Source organism: Giraffa tippelskirchi, chromosome 9 (genome assembly GCF_054371585.1).
Source record: "Giraffa tippelskirchi isolate mGirTip1 chromosome 9, T2T-mGirTip1v1.2.pri, whole genome shotgun sequence".
Lineage (NCBI taxonomy): Eukaryota > Metazoa > Chordata > Mammalia > Artiodactyla > Giraffidae > Giraffa > Giraffa tippelskirchi.
In genome coordinates, this window is record NC_137283.1 from 16,941,124 (window position 1) to 16,960,004 (window position 18,881).

The 18,881-nt window shown below is 48.9% G+C and overlaps 1 protein-coding gene across 50 annotated transcripts in view; it reads left to right on the top strand.

The window, feature by feature from the left end:
* SRGAP3 (SLIT-ROBO Rho GTPase activating protein 3) overlaps positions 1-18,881 on the top strand; it is a 324,141-nt gene that overhangs the window by 298,142 nt on the left and 7,118 nt on the right. For 49 of the 50 annotated variants that reach the window (XR_014064772.1, XR_014064771.1, XM_081528011.1 and 46 more), the window contains 7 exons: positions 154-288; positions 3,463-3,568; positions 3,752-3,979; positions 7,094-7,173; positions 13,462-13,642; positions 14,872-15,021; positions 17,064-17,391. Coding sequence is in view for 48 of the 50 variants with exons in the window: in XM_081528011.1 (XP_081384137.1) it covers positions 154-288; positions 3,463-3,568; positions 3,752-3,979; positions 7,094-7,173; positions 13,462-13,642; positions 14,872-15,021; positions 17,064-17,391 (1,208 nt within the window). In the remaining 2 variants the exon portion in view is untranslated. The remainder of the gene's footprint in view (positions 1-153; positions 289-3,462; positions 3,569-3,751; positions 3,980-7,093; positions 7,174-13,461; positions 13,643-14,871; positions 15,022-17,063; positions 17,392-18,881) is intronic. The other variant, XM_081528032.1, reaches the window with a different exon arrangement.

Sequence of the window (18,881 nt, forward strand, 5' to 3'; positions counted from 1 at the left end):
TCAGTTATAGGGAGGCCTCTAAATACACTGTGCTGGGGAGGCTGTTGCATCTGCCTGTCCTCCAATTCAGGGTGGGCCAGGTCCTCTCTCCTGCCATCTGCACACACCCTGCCTCCTCACCAAACTGAATCATCATCTCCTGTTTCCTCTCAGGTGAAGACCCCCTTGTGGATGATCAAAATGAACGAGATATCAACTCAGTTGCTGGTGTTCTAAAACTGTATTTCCGAGGACTGGAAAACCCACTCTTTCCTAAGGAAAGGTTTCAAGATTTGATATCTACTATTAGTAAGTATTTCCCCAGTGGAATGATCAGTTCCTTGACAAATCTTGACTGAAGCTGCACTCCAGGCTTATCACTGCAGGAGGGGTGCTGTGAAAGAAGACATATGGCTCTTGTCCTCCTGGAACTTAAAACCTAGTTGTGGAAATAAAAAGATGGTTTATAACAGAAGGGCTCTTGGGCATGGTGCACCTCTGGGTATAGGAGGAGCTCAGAAGACAAGAGGCTGAGGGAGCCTTGGATTCTCAGATCACACCTGAGGGGGAATGATGAGTCTTCCAGGAGGACTGGACTCGGGGATCCTGGGAAGGTTGGGGACACGCAGATCAATGAGACCAGCAGGAGGGTGTCCCACCCAGTACATGGTATTAAGAGACCGGGAAGGTAAAATGCAGCAAGAAAGAGAAGACATTGAATGCCTTGCAAGGATTCCAGAGCTTTTCCCTTTGGGCATTAGGGAGCCACGGAAAGTTTGAGAGTGAGGTCAACAACATGACAAAAAAGGGAAATAATAAAAAATAAATTGACTGGGGGCTTCCTCTGATGTTGCTAGCTGTCAGAGTCCTTCTTGACTGGTATTTTCTGTGGATAAAGGCAAGAGCCCAATCTCGGAGCTGAAGGAAAGGCACCTTGACTGTAACATGCTGAAATCCAAGGCAACCTTTTGGAAATAACACACACACACACACACACACACACACATATATATATATACACATATATATATATTTAAATAAACTTCTAATTTTAGAATACTAGAATGTTAGTATTTTGGAATAAACCCTTTTTTTAAATAAACTCTTTGAGTTGCAGAAAAGTTGCCCCACACTCAGGTTCACATATGGATGCTTCTCACAATGTTCTGAGGGATATTTGCAGCCAAGAAGGTGCCCCAGGAGGTGATAAGCACCCAGGGAGGCTTGAACCTTATTTGCCTTGAGTGAAAGACGCTTCCTCCATCCGCCCTTCTGCCCTCATACTTCTTGCTCATCTTTCCAGATCCACTTCAGGCTCCAGACCACCTCTCAGAAATCCCAGGCCACAAAGGCACATCCCTGTCTGAGCCTGGTGTCCCTTGCTCAGCCACTGTTTCCAGAAGCTCCACTAGTCCAGTTCCAGAGCAGGGCCCTCAGCAGACATGGTGTTCGGCCTCTGGTACAAGGTCATGACATTGTGTACCTTGAATCACAGGATGAGAGAGGAAGTCCTTCCTCAGTTCCCTCCCAAAGCCTTGATTACATCAAGGAGTGACCCGTACAAGTCAGTCTCCCTGCAAATCAGAAAGGGCAGGGCCTCAGGCTCAGAAACTTATATGTAAAACAGTGTCTGCCTATAATTTGGTAGCTTTGTTTTGCTTTTGTTGTATCTATTTTTATCTTACCTTCTAACTATGGCAAGTGATCCTGGTTTCTCATTTGGAGAGTGAGGTGAAGTCTCCTTTTTTAAGGAAATGTATTCAAGAAAACAATATTAAGAAATGGTGATTGAGGTGGTCTAGGGCATTGTGACTGAAGCCATGGACATGGAGGGGCCCGAATGAGGGGCAGTGGACTCAATATGTCTGCGAGAGTCTTCCCCTCTGTGTGGAGACCTGGGTGAGGCATCAGGCTGTTAATGAAAGTAGGCTGGAGTGTGCTGGGCAGAGAAGAGAGATAACCAGTGTGTGCCAAGGCCTGGGGCAGGAGAGCCTTTGGTGGGAGGGGGAAAGTAGATAAGGTGCCTGGTACAGCTTCTCCATGGGGCACCACTGGCATTTAGGGTAGAGCAGTGCCTTTTGTGTATCCCACACATTCAGGACACTTAGCACCTTGGCCCCTGGATCCCAGATACCAGTGGCATCCTCTAGTCACTGTGACAACCCCAGAGAATGTCCCGCGTGTTTGAAAGAGCCCCAGAGGTCCCCTCCCTCTTCATCTGAGAAACGTGGCTCCGACACTTTGAGAAAGGGCGGCAGCTGAGAGACGAAGCAGGCAAGGGTGGTTGAAGCACCATCATGAAGGGCCTTGGATACAGAGGAGAAAGGCAGAGAGCTGTGTTTTTGAAGGAACATACTGACAAAATGTGGAGGCTGGAGAGAGGAGGGGACACTGAGAGGGAAAACCATGATTTTTGTCTGAAAAGGAAACTGACCTGGGTTTATGCATCAGCCCTGCAGATAATCCTTGCAGCTTTTGTAGCTCACTCTTAGCATGAGCTCTCTCTCTCTACAGAGACAAACCCGCAAAGCACTTTTTTCTCCTTACCAAGTGAAATCTGCCACCCCCAACTCTGGCTTGACTGATAAAATGTCTGTATCTCTAGGGCTGACCTGAAAACAGGGGTTAGAGATGAGATCCCAAGCATCACCAGGCTCTTTGAACAGCATACAGCTCAGGAGGTGGTTATTTATTCAGTGTTCATTTCCTGAGCACCTACTCTGTGCTGGGCCTGTGCTGCAGCTGATCTTTTTAAAAGAGTTTAATAAAACCTAGTCCCTGCTTGTGTTTGTCGGGACTCATAGCTTGTAGGTGACAGAAACTCAACTTACACTGATGTAACCTGTAAAAGGGAATATATTGGCTCATATACCTGAAAAGTTTAGGCCCAGCTGGACCCAGACCTCATATGACATCTGCAGGAGTCTGTCCCTTCCGTGTCTGTGATGCCTTCACTCCCGGGAATCATCTTCTTCCCACTGAGCCCCCAGCTGCTCCTCTACCTGGTTTCAAGAGCAAACTTCTCTCTCTGTTTTCTCTAGCCAAGTCCCAAGGATCAACCCTGATGGTTCTGACTAGGCCATGGACCCCTCCCTGGGCCCCGCCCCATGCCCAGGGGATCACGACGCCAGGATCATATTTCCATCTCTCGAACCAAATAAAATTGCCTCCCCCTGAACCACATGGGCTGATCTCACAGGTGAAAGTGAAAGTGTCAGTCCCTCAGTGGTGTCCAACTCTTTGCCACACTGTAGCCCGCCAGACTCCTCTGTCCATGGGATTCTCCAGGCAAGAATACTGGAGTGGGTTGCCATTCCCTTTTCCAGGGGATCTTCCCAACGCAGGGATGAACCCAGGTTTCCCGCATTGCAGGCGGATTCTTTACCATCTGAGCCACAAAGATCTCACAGGTAGGACTCACAAATGTCATTTGCATGGGTCTGTGAGGATGAAAGGTGCCCTGAAAAGCCCCTTTTGTTACAGAACTGGAGAACCCAGCTGAGAGGGTGCACCAGATCCAACAGATCCTCATCACCCTTCCCCGTGTGGTCATCGTGGTCATGAGATACCTCTTTGCTTTCCTCAACCAGTGAGTTGCCTGGCCAACAGGGGCCCCTCTTTGGCTCAGCCCTGGCTTCCTTGGGGAGGGGGGTGTCCTGGGGCTTTTGCAGAACATAGAACCCCCTGAACTTGAGTAGAGCTCCCCAAAGAAAGAAAGTACAGGGGAAGATTCACCTTTCCCTGGTGGCTCATGGGTACTCCTCTCTCATAGCCTCTCACAGTATAGCGACGAGAACATGATGGATCCCTACAACCTGGCCATCTGCTTTGGGCCCACCCTCATGCACATCCCTGATGGGCAGGACCCTGTGTCCTGCCAGGCACACGTCAACGAAGTCATCAAAACCATCATCATCCATCATGAAGCCATCTTCCCCAGCCCCCGGGAGATAGAGGGACCTGTGTATGAGAAATGCATGGCTGGAGGGGAAGAATATTGGTAAGATTCCATTCTTCTTAATATTATTATCATCATTGTTCTTGTTATTGTTGCTGTTATGCCAGAACAGTGAGAAATCCTTTGATTTTCTTACTGCTTTTTAGTCCATACTCCTATATATGTTTTCTCATCTGAGCTTCATAGTAGCCTTATATGAGGGATAGATACATCAGTCAAGACTCTCTTGGTTTATAAGGGACAGAAATATAACTCAAACTGGCTTAAGCTAAATGGGAATTTACTTTTAACTAAAAAGTCTGGGACCATGGCCACGGGTGTAGCTGGATCTGGGGGTTCGACTGTTATCATCAGGACTCAGTCCTGCAATTCTCAGTCCCAGCTCTGTTCTCTTCTACACCGGCTTCATTTTAAGGCAGCCTCTCCCTTGGTAGTTTCAAGAAGGCACCTGATAACTCCAGTTTTTAGAGCCTGTTCTCTCAGCATCCCGAGTGGAAAAAAAGCTTTTCCTTCCCAAATGCCTCAACGCAAACTCAAGTATTATGTCTCTTCCTAAAGCTTGGGTCTGGTGAACTAATCACATCAGTTAGGAGGTGTAGTGCTGCCATTGGCTAAGTGAGCTGAGAGCCCATCTCAGACCGCAGGGCAGTGGATAATCCTCATCTCAACCTCTTGAACTGAGAATGCCGCTTCCCACACTTGTCCTCTCCCACCTAGAGTTCTCTTTTTCTGGCAGAGAGAGTTCACATTCTTGGAGAGCTCCACACCAGGTCAACGGGTGCTAGTTGGGCACCTCTGTGGGCCTTGGTGCTATGCTGGGTCTTGGGGAAAATAGTTTCTTTTATTTTTTTCAGTATTTTTTAAGGATGGTTTTAGTATTTTAAAGTCTTTATTGAATTCGTTACAATATTACTTCTGGGTTTTTTTATGTTTTTTAATTTTTTGGCCGTAAGGCACGTGGGAATCTTAGCTCCCCACCCAGGGATCAAACCCTTACCCTCTACGCTGGAAGGCACAGTCTTCACTACTGGACCACCAAGGAAGTCCCCTGAGAGGAGCATTTTAGAATCTTATCAAACTCAGGCCTGACTACCTTCCTCATGCTAAAACCTTAAAATGTGGTGAAAATAGGACATTTTTTATAGATGAGGTGGAGGCAGAAAATTCAGAACACCAACCAACAGAGGCCAAAGGGCTCCTAGTCTTTCTTTCTTCCCAATCCAAGACAACACTCAGCTGTCTATTTAGGTATTACTGACGCTGCTTTCAGCCAGGTGCTACAGGGGAGTTTGTGTTTGTGTTTTGATGATCAGAGCATTCCTGGACTCTTGCCTTGCTTAGTTCTGTGGGCACATTTGGACAATTGCTTCAAAGAAGGGAAACGTTCCAGCCTCATCATTTCTCTGCAACACCTCCCTGCATAGAAACCCAGGCCCGCTGCTCTCTAATCTCATTTGAGGCCCTGGGAGCAGGTCTGTCCCTGTTTTATAACAGAGATCCAACAGCCAGCAAGCATACTTTTAGGACAAAGAAAAGCTTTTCAGTTTTATAGTTTTTGCAGCCATCACCAGCTTTCTTTTCTTGCTGCAGCATATATATATATAAAATAGTGTTCTGGGAAGACACCTACAGATCGTAGCATACTTACCAAAACACTACATACAATAACCATGCTTTTCTTAACCCCATTTGTGCCCCATTAAAAAACTGTTAATTACATGGTAATTTTGGACAAGTTTTCAAAGCCCCAGAGGAGGATTTGGCTGAGGGTCTCATCAAAGCGGACAACATTCATTCATTCCCCATATGGTTACTGAGAATCTGTCCTGCGCCAGGTCCTCTGTCCTGTGCCAGGTCCTAGGCTGGGCAACAGGGAGGTAACCCAGCCAGAATTAACCCCTGACACGGGGAGAAGGGGACAGGCAGTTCTAGGAGTAGGGGTCCCGGAGCCAACGTAGGGAGGTTAGAATGGCTGACTGAAGGAAACAGTGACTTGATTGAGACCTATAGGATAAACTGGGCTCAGCCAGGTGAGAGTGGGCAAAGAATGCGCTAGGCCTGGAGCATGCAGTAAAACAAAAAGCATTTCTGTTTGACTGCAGTGTTGCAGGTGACAAGGGGACCATAAGGGAGGAGGCCCTGCGAGCCAGCAGAAGCCAGGTTATGACAGGTCTTAAACTATTGTGCAGTCTGGACCTTATCCAAGAGAATTTTTCACAATAAAGCCCATATTCCTTTAAATGGTATTGTAAATGTCACGTCCTCCAAGAAGCCTTCCTTGGCACCCTGTGTAGGTCCCTTTACAGCTCTTGTCTCAGCTCATTTGTGCCTGTATAACACATTCCAACTTGTGGCAGTTTTATTTCTCTGCCCATAAGAGCAGGATCTGTATCCACACTATGCATCAATGCATGCCTCCTACCTGGCACCATGCCTGGCATATATTAATATATCAGAACTCAATCAATGGCTTTATTAAAACAAAACTGATCAGCTGACTCTGTCAATGATCCCTGGCCTCAAGAAGCTTATAATCCAGTGAAGAGGCAGCAGCTGATGAAATTATCCCAATGCATTAATACTGAATTTTCTGGGCCTGGAGTCACTCTATCCCTATGCCCAGATGGTTGCTGGCAGCCTGCTGGCCGCCTAGGCTGCTATGGGTTTTGCAGGCTGCTCTGAGAGGCAGCCCTGAGGAGCCTGCTCTTTGGGAGCTTCAGCCACCTCGCTGAGCATGTCGCCTCTGCTCTAAGACAGAAAGCCAGGCCACTTGGATGACTCTCAGTACACTTCCAAAGTTCTTTTCTTTTCTGCCCTGGGGTCTTTTCAAGGATAAACACCAGGACTTTACTGCCTTCTAGATCTTACAGAACACTTAGGCATCAGCAACCATTACCAAGAAGACAGCCCAGCAAACTCCAGAGCTGGGGCAAATGGAGGAGGTTATTCAGGGAAGCTTCCTGCTGGGCGAGGGGGCCGGAGTGGTTTTCTGTTAGAAAGGTCTGTGGGTGGTCAGATGGAAAAGATGGGATGAAGTGGGCTCAATGTGATCTGGGTCAAGGCCCAGAGGTGGGTTGGGCCAGCACTTGCGAGAAGCCGAGGGCAGTGTGAGGGTACAAAGTCCCCCAAGAGACCCCTCCCCGTGTTTCCCTGCAGTGACAGCCCGCACAGTGAGCCAGGGACCATTGACGAAGTCGACCATGACAACGGCACTGAGCCTCACACCAGTGACGAAGGTGAGTGAGGGGGAGTCAGGGCAAGGGACTCACCTGGGGGTCTTCTCAAGCTGCCTGCCCACCTGCTGTGCTGATCTGTGTAAACCCCACCCCCCACCATCCCAGCTTTGCCAGTCAGCACGTCATCCTCTACAGCAGAGAGAGAGAGAGACCCAGAAAGACCTCCAGTTCACCACATCCCAGCATGGCTTGCCTTCTCCCCTTCTGTGTCCTGCCTGGCCTGAGTGCAAATTCTAAGTGACCAGGGTGTCCTAAGTAGAAAGCAGACTCTGTCCTCTGCCCCTCCCCGTGCTGGGCTCTGTTCTGCACCCAGCATGTGCTGGGACATGGGGCACACAATGAACCAGACATGGTCATCAAGGTGCTCCTGGTCTTGTCACCTGGCAGATGGAGAGCATCTCCCCACCACACAGGGTGATAATTCCAGACTGCAGGAGTGACCAGTGCAGTGGGTTCCCCGAAGGCGAGGCCAGACAACAGTGACCCCGGCAAGTGTCTGCAGGTAGAGGGAGAAAGGCTGACCTGGCCTCTGAGCGACTCCTCAGACCTTCCACTGCTTCTAGATAAGGAAATGGCATCAGACTTACCTCTGGGGAGCGTGAACTGTGTAGCCGAGCAGTCTGGATGATTTGGGCCTGGGGCCAGCGTTTCCATTAGGCAGATCAGGCCCACTGCCCAGGACTCACAGTGCTGCTCTCAGGGCCCATGAGAATGTTCTAATTCGTTTCAAAATAAGAATTTTAAAAAGAATATGAGCCTGGGTTACTTTCATCTTTGTATCAGTGCGGTCATAAGATATAATTTTGATATTTTCTTAGTGGAGGAAGGGGCCCGGGCAAGCAAGGGTACCTCGGGCCTAAGAGTCCCAGTGCTGCCCTGTGTTGACTGAACACAGCCCTCCTTCCTCCCTGTGATAGTTTCACTGTTTAAAAATCATTATTTAGCAGTTTTCTTACTGGCCTTTGTGTTTCTCTTGGGGGCAGTCCCAGGCCCTGTTAGCCACCATTTTGGTCAGGAGAGCTGGGATGTACTCTGGTGAGTTTCCTAGGAGTTGGTGTAAGAGGCAAGACTCTTACATAGGTGGGTTTTCATATTCTAGTAGGACTGTTTCAGTTGCCAGTCACAGAGCCTTCAACTCAAACTAATGTAAGCATAAAAGGGATGCCCAGGGTAGGCATGGCTTCAGGCACAGCTGGATCCAGGAGCTTAGTTGGCCTTGTCAGGGATGTGTCTCCACCTTGCTCTTCTTCTTCCTTGTGTAGACTTCATCCTCCAGTGGGATCTTCCTTCTGCGGTGGTCTCTGACCGTTCCAGGCTTTCATTGTCCTTTTACCCAAAGAGCTCCTTTTTCAAAATGATTCCAGTAGAGTCCCTTGGTTGGAGTCTCACCGTACTGCCTCGAGTCACGCACCCAGGCAAGAATCAGTCACTGTGGCCTGAGAGGGAGGTGATGGGTCAGGCCTGGGTCATAGGGCAGGAAAGTAAATCGGGGCGTAATGTTCAGCTCTGCTAGAAATTTTAGTGATTAAAGCCACCCTGAGCTGAGAAAAACATCCTGCAGAGCCTCCTTTAGGGGATATGAAGGCTGCCGCCTTCTGTTTGTGGTAGTTTGCTCTTCTCTTTCTTTCTTGTCCTCTCTTCCCTACCACCTCTAGTCCTCCCTCTCCCTCTATCACTTTTAATAGCTCCCTTCTCGTTCTCTCCATCTGTTGCTTTTTGACTCCTGATTATGTGCCTGTGTGCGTACACACACGTGCAACTCTTGTTCTAGATCTTGCTCTCAGATTTTCTTCTTCCACTTCCCCTGGGGGAAAACACCTCTTGTCCAACAAGATAGATTGATTTCTCAGCACTGAGACCTGTCGGGGCTGCTGCTGGTGGAGGCAGACGTGTCCACGGGGAGGCAGACGTGTCTGTGGGGAGGCAGGTCAGGCGCCCCCTTGCAGCGTTCCTGGGGCCTCAGGTCACTGTCAGTCAGCCTGCACCCGCTGTGTGGCCGCCCCGTCTCCTCACTGCGAGGTGGCAGGTGCTGTGGGCACCAGGACCAAGGAGAGGTACGGACAGAGAGCACAGAGGCTTGCTGCCTCAGGATCCACCCAGCAGGCTTCACCCCACCAGAGAGAAGCCTTCAGAGGAATTTGAACAAGAGAGTCTCATGATGTGATTTATGATTTTAAAAGACCCCTCCAGCTGCCGTGGGGAGAAATGACTCTACCAAGCAAGAATGAAGGCAAGGTGGCCAGGCAGAAGGACAGCGGTGTTCTGGCCCGGCGAGGAGGGGGTGGCAGTGGAGGCGGTGAGGCTGGTCAGATTCAGGGGACAATTTGACGGAGATGCTGATGAGTTAGCTTCTGTGGCCTGACGGAGTGGGCGATGGTGGTTCTGTTTCCTAAGATGGGGAAAATGAGGGGATGAAGCAAGTTTGGGGAGGGGTGTGTGGGAGAGTTGGTAAGCTGTTCTATTTTAGGTGTGATAAACCCAAATGACAGCCTTCTTAATAAGTGGTAGCTATTATCCCTGTTTCTACCCCACACGATTACACAGCGACATCTGCAAACACAGCGACATCTGCAGACACACGAGCTTTCTCTCAGCTTGCAGCTCAGCTTTGCTCCTCATCCTCTCTTCTTTTGTCCCCCTTACATTTTCCACTTCTCCTCACTCCCCTGCCCTCCACTCCAGTCTACCACCAGTGACTGCTGGAGCCGGTGGAGTTGAGCAAGTCTCCGCCCTGGGCAGTTCCTTCAGCAGTGGAAAGGGTGGGCTCAGAAGAAGCCCTTGGGGTCACACCCAGGAGCACCCAGCCCTTGGGGTGCAGCTCTTGGCCTTGCAAATCCTCTGGCCTTTCTCTCTCTAAAGCCAGGCAGACACATAGGTTACTAGGTGCTGCTAACATAGGGGTGGTGTGAGAGTCAAAGATGCAGCAGAGAGTACAGAGATCTCTCCATTTTACTGAGAAGGTGATCTGAGCCAAGATATGAGTTTATTTGACCCATTTAGCCCATCTGTCATTTTGCATCAACTTTGTCAGAATAGCTTGCAAAGACACTTGTCAGGGAACCAGCCGGGGAAAGCTGGCTTAGCTGTCTGATGCCTGCTGTCTACAGCAGGCTGTCCCAGGCACTGAGGACTGGGTCCACCCAAAGGCCACTGCATCTCACGGGGGCACCGGCCCAGTCTTCTTGAGCCAGGTACTCACAGAGAAGAGACCTAATGTGCGTGGGTGGGGTGGGGAATAACAAGGAGAGATGACTTCCATGCTGTCCATGGCCCTTAGGAGTCATTAACTCTGGTGTTAATAACAACAACAACTATATCTCATATGAAGCTAACTGTGTTCCAGGTACTGTTACAAGCTGTTCATGTGTAATAACTTGTTTAGTCCTATGACAACCCTATAAAGTGGGTACTATTCTTATCACTCCCATTTTACAGATGAGAAAACTGAGACTTAGAAAACCGAACTAAATTGTTCAAGGTCACACAGGTAAAAACAAAAAAATGGTAAATCCAGGTATTGTCGGCTTAACTCCATGATGGACAGGTGGGTGGGTGCACGGACAGGATCAAGATAATCCATGAAGACAAGAGAAGAGACAGTACTGATGGAGGCTCAGCATGGGAAAATATCTGCAGGCTAGAGAGAGCAGGGGCCACCTTTGTTACTCTTTTGTTTATTAGCATTTAACAGATTTGTCTATTTATGTAGGTACATGCGTGTGTCTTCTTTTTATAGTATTAACATCTTTGTGCTTGCTTTAAAATACAAGCACATTAACACTTACACATGACCCGTTTGCTACGTAGCATTTCTACCCGTTTGCATCTCCTAGGGTACCGGCTTTAACACAAGTTAAATAAATTGTAGGCATAAATAACTGTCCTGCTACCCTGAAAGTCTCCTTCCCAAAGATCACTAGCTGCATGGTCTTGAGCAAAACACTTAAATTCTCTGCAGCTCAGATTTCTCTGTCTAGTCCCACCCCATAAGATAAAGCCATTGTTGTTTTTTGTTGTTGTTCAGTTGCTCAGTCTCATCTGACTCTTTGTGACCCTATGGACTGCAGCACGTCAGGCTTCCCTGTCCTTCACCATCTCCCGGAGCTTGCTCAAACTCATGTCCATTAGTAATTATAATCATAATCCCAAGACCCGCTATAAGCTGAATACTTAATATATATCTGTGCTATGCTGAGAACTTTCACATATTCTCTTTTTCTTAATATATTGAAGTCTTTCTTCTTATCTAGATATATTGATATGTAACAGTTTATTAATATAAGGTATATGGGATAATGATTTGATATATATATAAATGATCACCACAATAAGTCAGGTTAACATCCATCACCACGCATAGTTACATTTTGTTTTCTTGTGATGAGAACTTTTAAGATCTATTCTCTTAGTGGGTTTCAAATATACAACATAGTATTATTAACTGCAGGCACCGTGCGGAATATTACGTCCTATGCCTTATTTATCCTGCTGAATATTACATCCTATGCCTTATTTATCCACTGAAGGCTTGTACCTTTTGATTCCCTTCACCCATTCCATCCACCTCTCACTTCTGGCAACCACCAGTCTATTCTCTGTATCAATGAGTTCTGTTTGTTTCTGATTTTAGATTCCACATGTAAGTGAGATCATACGGTGTTTGTCGTCTTCTGTCTGACTTATTTCACTGAGCATAATGCCCTCAAGGTTCATTTATGTTGTTGCAAATGGCAGGATTTCCATCTTTTTATGGATGAATAATTTTCTATTGTTTATATACACCAATCTTCTTTGTTCATCTGTCTATGGACCTTTAGGTTACTTCCATATCTTGGCTATTGTAAATAGTGAACATGGGGGTCTGCACCATATCTTCTCAAGTTAAATGTGTTCATTTCCTATGGGTAAATACCCAGAAGTGGAATTGCTGGATCCCATGGTAGTTCTGATTTTAATTTTCTGAGGAACCTCCGTACTGTTTTCTGTAGTAGCTGCACCCATATACATTTCCACCAGCTGCACAAGTTCCCTTTTCTCTGCATTCTCACCAACTCTTGTTTATGGTCTTTCTCATAACAGCCATTCTAACAGGTGTGAGCTGATATCTCATTGTGGTTTTGATTTGCATTTTCCTAATGATTAATGGTGTTGCACATGTTTTCATATACCTGTTGCCCATCTGTATGCCTTTCATGCTTTATTGTTTAATCATCTAAAGGCAACTGAGGTGTACAGAAATTATCACACAAACAAGAGGTGACAGAGCTGGGCAGTAGGACTGAAGCCAGGCAGGGCCTGTCACTGACCAGAGAAGAATACAGCTCTGATGGGGAGATGTGTGTATGCAAAGAGATATGCTTGACCTGTAGCCCCAGTAAGAATTCTCCCTCCCTGCAAATTAAGTTTATGGATGCACATGTTAGCTCAGGCTGCCATCATGGACTACCTCAGACTGAGTGGCTTAAACAACAGAAATGTGTTTCCTCACAGTTTGGGGGGCTAGAAGTCCAAGGTCAAGGTGCTGTTAGTGTTGGGTTATGCTGAAGCCTCTCTTCTTTGCTTGTAGACAGCTGCCGTCTCGCTGTGTCCTCCCATGGCCTTTCCACTGTGCCCATGCAGACAGAAAGAGAGCTCTCCGATGTCTCCTCCTCTTCTCAGGGGACACCAGTTCTATCATGTTAGGTCCCCACCCTTATGACCTCACTTAAGCTTAATTACTTCCTTAACACCTCATCTCCAAATACCATTACATTGGGAGTTAGGACTGCAACATATGGATTTGGGGGAAGACACAGTTCAGTCTATAACAGTGAGCTCTGGGGAGAAGCTTCTGGGAACCTTTAAAAATTGTGTACAACATTTTACATGGAAGAGAATCCACACACAGCATCTGTTTGACCTCTTCCAAGGTAAGAACCACCAACAGTGTAATATGTGAACAAAGAGGGAAAGGGTTCATGGGAAAAATGAAAACAGAGCTGGTATTTAAGGGACAGAAGAAGAAGAAATTGCTTATATTATTTTTAAAATGTTAAAAACGGGCAGTGGAAAGTAAGGATGTAGTATTTCAACCCCACTTTCCATTTTGGGAGGTGAGATGGCCTGCTTGAGGTCACAGCACAGGGAGTGGATGTTAGCCTAGAGCCCAGTATCCTGAGCCCCAGCTCATGCTGTTCTTACCAGGCATGCTGTCTGTGCTGCCCCATGGAAGCCAGGGCCCTCTGACAGAGGCTCCTGGGCTGCCTTCTGCTGTCCTCATGGATGCTCTTGCCCTTGCTTTCCTTCCAGAAGTGGAGCAGATCGAGGCCATCGCCAAGTTTGACTACGTGGGGCGGTCCCCACGGGAGCTGTCCTTCAAGAAGGGAGCCTCACTGCTGCTGTACCACCGAGCCTCCGAGGACTGGTGGGAGGGTCGTCACAACGGCGTGGACGGGCTCATCCCACATCAGTACATAGTTGTGCAGGACATGTGAGTGGGCGTTGGGACCTTCTATGAAGTGTGTCATGATGGATTAGTGATGTCTGGAAGGGGCACAGGAACAGCGGTGCTGGATTGTATGCCAGCGATTTGTTCTCCCTGCTGTGACACGCTTGGTCTTCTATGAGAATGGATTATGTCTCAGCTCCCTTTGAATGGTGATCCATTTAACATATAAGCAAATTGCTCATCCTTCACAGTCCACAGGGACAGTGTTTGGTGCTCTTGGCTCACCATCCCGGCTCACTTGACAGCCTCCAGGGCATTTATCACCCACTCTGCTTCTCAGTGTCCACTGGATCTTGCCATATACCTTTGCCCTTCAGGGCCTCCGCTGTAACCCAGTGGCCGTCCCACTGCCCTCTTAACTGCCCACTGTTCTCTACCTTGAGATAGTTCTCCCAGGAGAGGGGCAGAAACAATCATCCTCTCATTTCCAGCTAAGAGGGTACTATTTAAAAAAAAATAATAACTTTAGGCTTTAAAAAAAAGAAAAAAGCTCTACATCCCAAACACCTAGCCCCAGCATCAGGCTCAGAAAATCGACACCTTCCATTCTTGGAAAAGATTTGACGGTTCCTGTGTACACTCCCTCCGAGTTCCAGTCCTGCTCAGGTTGAACTGATTTACCATGCTGCAGGCTGGGCCTCAAAGGGAGGGGACCAAAGGCATACATCTTGATGGCAGAGCAGACCATCTGGAGCCAGAGAAAAGTCCAGGTCAGGCAAACAACAGAAGAACCCTGGGTGGCCCTGTGACCCCAAGCCTCCGAGGACAAGGACAGGAAGAAGGATAGAGGAAGGGAGAGGGCGTAGGGGGCAGTGGACAGAGCACCCCAACAAGCTCCAGCCCCTTCACATTTGCCCAAAGCCAAGGGTGCGGAAGGGATGGAAATGCCTTCCTCTACCCTGGCTGAACCCCAAGCTGCTGCTCCCCGAGCCACATGAGACTCAGTTCCCAGGGGTTAGCTTGCAGGCCCACTCCCCCATTTTTCCTCCACACCCTCCCGTTCAGCTTGTCCCAGCCGAGTAGCTTGGAGAGACCAGTTTAAACGACGGGAGGAACAGGTAGGGGAGAGTGGTGCCTCAGAGCGCCTCCTGCTGGGGAAGTGGTAGCGGCGCAACCACGAGCTGTGGGTGTGGATCCAGCCCCCTCAGGTCTTAATACATTCGGGTTGTTGGGAGCAAGCCCTCCCAGCTCACACCTGTCCTTCTCCCCAGGGACGACGCCTTCTCTGACAGCCTGAGCCAAAAGGCCGACAGCGAAGCCAGCAGTGGGCCGCTGCTGGACGACAAGGCCTCCTCCAAAAACGACCTGCAGTCCCCCACGGAGCACATCTCGGATTACGGCTTTGGGGGGGTGATGGGCCGGTAGGAAACTCGGGTTCATTCTTTCCTGCTGGTGCAGTGCCCATTCGGGTCTGATTCGGGAGAAGGAAGGGCAAGGGAGGGACAGAGGGAGGCTGTCGTGGCCCCTTGTTCCCCATAGGATGTGACCCTGGGCACACCTGCTGGGCTGGCTGGAACTGGCCTCGAATGGCAGGTAGAAAAGCGATCCAGCTTGGGACAGAGGTGGAGAAAGAGGAAAGACTTATACAGGCACCCAATCCTTTTTACTTAAAATACTAATAATATGGGGGAGGGAGAGTTACAAATTGGCAAGTACTTTTCCTCTCTCTCCAGTTCTTACACCTCCTTCCCACTTTCTGTTGAAAACCTAAGTTGTTATATTTTAAAATGTAAAGCTCTCTTCCTCGCTGAAGCCCACCACGTAAGTAGAAGTCTCACACACTGCGTGGGAGGAAATTGACACTCGGCTCCACCCGCATATTTGGTGGGAGTGTGTTTGCCAAATTCTTCACTCCTGTGTGGGCGGGGCTGTCACATGACCTTTCTGCCAGGTAAGGAGCTAGGCTCCTCATTCTGTCTACAGGTAGAGTCCAAAGCACTTGGTGGTTTAAAAAAAAAAACTAAGGAAAAAAGAAGAAAAGAAAAGCTGGCAGTTTCTCACTGCTTTCTTAATCAGATTCTCAAAATGTCATATTCTGGTTTTGGTGGAGAGGTCATGGGATCAACCCACATGCTGGGTGCTTGCAGACAGAGCCAGAGAAATCAGCTGCAGTAGGAACCTAGGTTTATGAATTTATTTCAGCAGAAGTCCCAGTAGCTCTCTTCAGTGAACTCTGTTCAGTTCAGGGTGTTGATGATCAGCAGATAGAATTAGGGGAAGTGTATGGTTGGGGTAGGTGGATGACAGAGTTGAGGTCCCTTGACACTTAGGGGGCCGTACCTTCTCCTGCCTCAATTTCCCTCTCCCTCTGTCCTCCCTTGTCTGCCTTCCTCTCCTCCTTTCTTTCCAAGTACTCTTCCACTCCAACACCAATGCTTTGGTCCTGTTGGGGTGACCACAGGCAATGCTTAGCTTGGCTGGTAGCACAGGGTGTAAAGCACTGCTGACCGCACTGAGCTTGGTCCCCATCACAATCCATTCCCGCACTCTGTCCCTCCTCCCCACCCCTCACCCCTCCCAGCCTTCCTTTCCTCACCAGTGCCTTCAGGTCTTTGGTGACCTCCCTAGGCTGGAGCCAAATCTCCGGTGGGTGGAACCGCTTCAGAGTGGTCTCCACCCACTGAACCTCCCTTGAAGATGGGTGAGGAATATTAGACCCATTTAATGGATGAATAAAGTGGGTCTGAAAGAAGTCGCTGGAAAGTCAGTGACAGAGACAGGACAAGAATCTGCCTTCCAGATAGATACTTTAGGCCCCTTTTCTCTCTACCACAGCCTCCCTGAAGGGTGAAAGCTATCCAAATGTATAAAAGGCATTCCAGTGATACAGGTTTTTCTCTTAATGATTGGAAATGTTCAAGGTCTGGAAAAGCCTCATAGAAAACAGCCCTTTGGGGAAATTGGGAGAGGGTGACAACACTGTGCTGTGTTGAGTTCCCAGGGGGCCCCACTGTGCTTTCAGGGAGCTGGTAACTTGTGGTACAGTCAAGCCTCAATGCCTCAAACCAATCAGAAGCCCTTTGGAATCATGGAGACATCTAAACCGCTTAAAAACATATCATGAACCCAACTGACCATGAGCAAAGTGTTCCCCAGTTTGCAATCCTCCTGGCCCTGACTTAACATATAGATGAGATTCGCTGTGTAATTAGCACCACTGACTGCAGCTTAGGAGCAGAAGGCCCGACTCCTTCGTGTGTGCAGGTTAAACCTGCTGGCCTGAGTTCTGTGCTCAGACAGTCCTTCACTGCAGAATCACCGAGTCTGGCTGAATGAGGCTTTACTATACCCACTCCCTAGACTAGTGTGTAGCATGTCTGGACTCTGGGGGATTGGCTGACCCATGTGACACCGGCCAGGGTTGACCTCTGCCCCATGCCCCTGCCCCCTGGCTCCTTTGCAGAGTGCGGTTACGATCTGATGGAGCAGCCATCCCCAGGCGCCGAAGCGGGGGCGACACACACAGCCCACCCCGGGGCCTGGGCCCCAGCATAGACACACCGCCCCGGGCCGCCGCCTGCCCCAGCAGTCCCCACAAAATCCCCCTCACCCGGGGAAGGATCGAGAGCCCCGAGAAGAGGAGGATGGCGACGTTCGGGAGCGCCGGCAGCATCAACTACCCCGACAAGAAGGCGCTCTCCGAAGGGCACAGCATGCGGTCGACGTGCGGCTCCACCAGGCACAGCAGCCTGGGGGACCACAAGTCCCTGGAGGCCGAGGCCCTGGCAGAAGTAAGGGCCAGCAGGAAGCAGGCGTGCCAGTTGACACCCCCAGAGGGGTAGGGGTGGGCCCTTGCAGACTGGGGAGTCACTTCACCCTTCACGCCAGGTCAGGCTCAGCCGGACACAGGGTAAATAGCGAACTGGCTTCCCGTCTCCCTGCTGGCCTCCCCCTGGGAGCGGAAGCTGGATGGGTGTAGCTCCTGGCTGGGGCTCCTGTAAAGACTCAAGGCCCCAGTGTCCAGGCTGGAGGTGGGATTCCCAGATAGGGGATGTGGTAGTGGCAGGTGTCTCCATAAGATGGCAAGATTATGCTATTCATGTTTTCATTTGTTCATCTTTTCATTCATTCCCTGATTCATTCGTTCATTTATTTATTGATGAATACTGATGGAGCATCTGTTGTGCTCGATCACTGGCTGGCACTGAGAAAATAATAATGACCTAAAGTGGACCCAGGTCCTGCCCACATGGAGCTTAGGGTTTAGAGAAGAGAGGGATGGCAACCACCAAGACACACAGCTGTGAAAATGGCAGCTGGGTCAGGAGTCTTGAAGGAGTGGAACTCTGTGTTCTGAGAGCCTAAAATGTGCGGATTGCTCGTAGGCAGTGAGAGATGTCTCTGGGGAGGACAGTACCAAGATCCAAAGGGTAGACAGGATGAAATAGCTGAAGCTGGAAGCAGAAAATGTTCCATGCTCTTCCAAAGTGCTTAGGGTTTTCTGTTTTGTTAGATAACTTCTTAAAAATTTGGATGAGAGACCTGTGTGATTTTTACACTTGCCAAAGAAAGCACACAAATTCATTTTAAGAAATTGTTACCAAACAGTTTGTTTGAATTGTTTAATAATTTTCATAACTACTTTCACGTGTTTTTGACAGTTTTATCATAGTTAAAGCTTCCACTTTTCTCCCTGGAATTTGGCTGGCAGCCCATTATGTATCCCCTTCCCAATGTTTTCTCCCTATTAAGAAAAGAGGGACAATCAGAATCTTCGTGGCGGTGAGGATTCTATTGTGAAGAGAGGGGTTGGGGACCTTGAAACACCCATCCAAGGTGGGAAGGTCTCATTTAGGACAAAGTGAAAAGTGATCATTCCCTGCCCCCCTGCCCCGCCGCTGTCCATGCTTCCTGGCGCCTCTCTGCAGCTCCACTGAGATCATAGCATCATGTCTCAGACTAACACCAGGCTTGTGCCTAAACACCTCAGCTGATCTTTTTCTGAGCTTGCTGTCTTTCTGGCCCACACTCTGCAAGGGTGGAGTGGTGGGAATGGTAGGGATGGTGGTAGAAGGGCGATAATTATATTTTACTTATTAGTTTTGCCTTTTGGCTCCGCTGGAGTAGAGCAGACTGAGTAGTGGTATCAGTGGGGGACTTAATTTAAGCAGCCTGGGGCTTGGAAGGTGGCCGTTTATCTCTGCAGGGGTGGGAGGCAGCAAAAGTGGGGACAGGACTGCCTTCTCTCCTGTTGTGCCGAGCCCCCACCCCCCCACCCCAC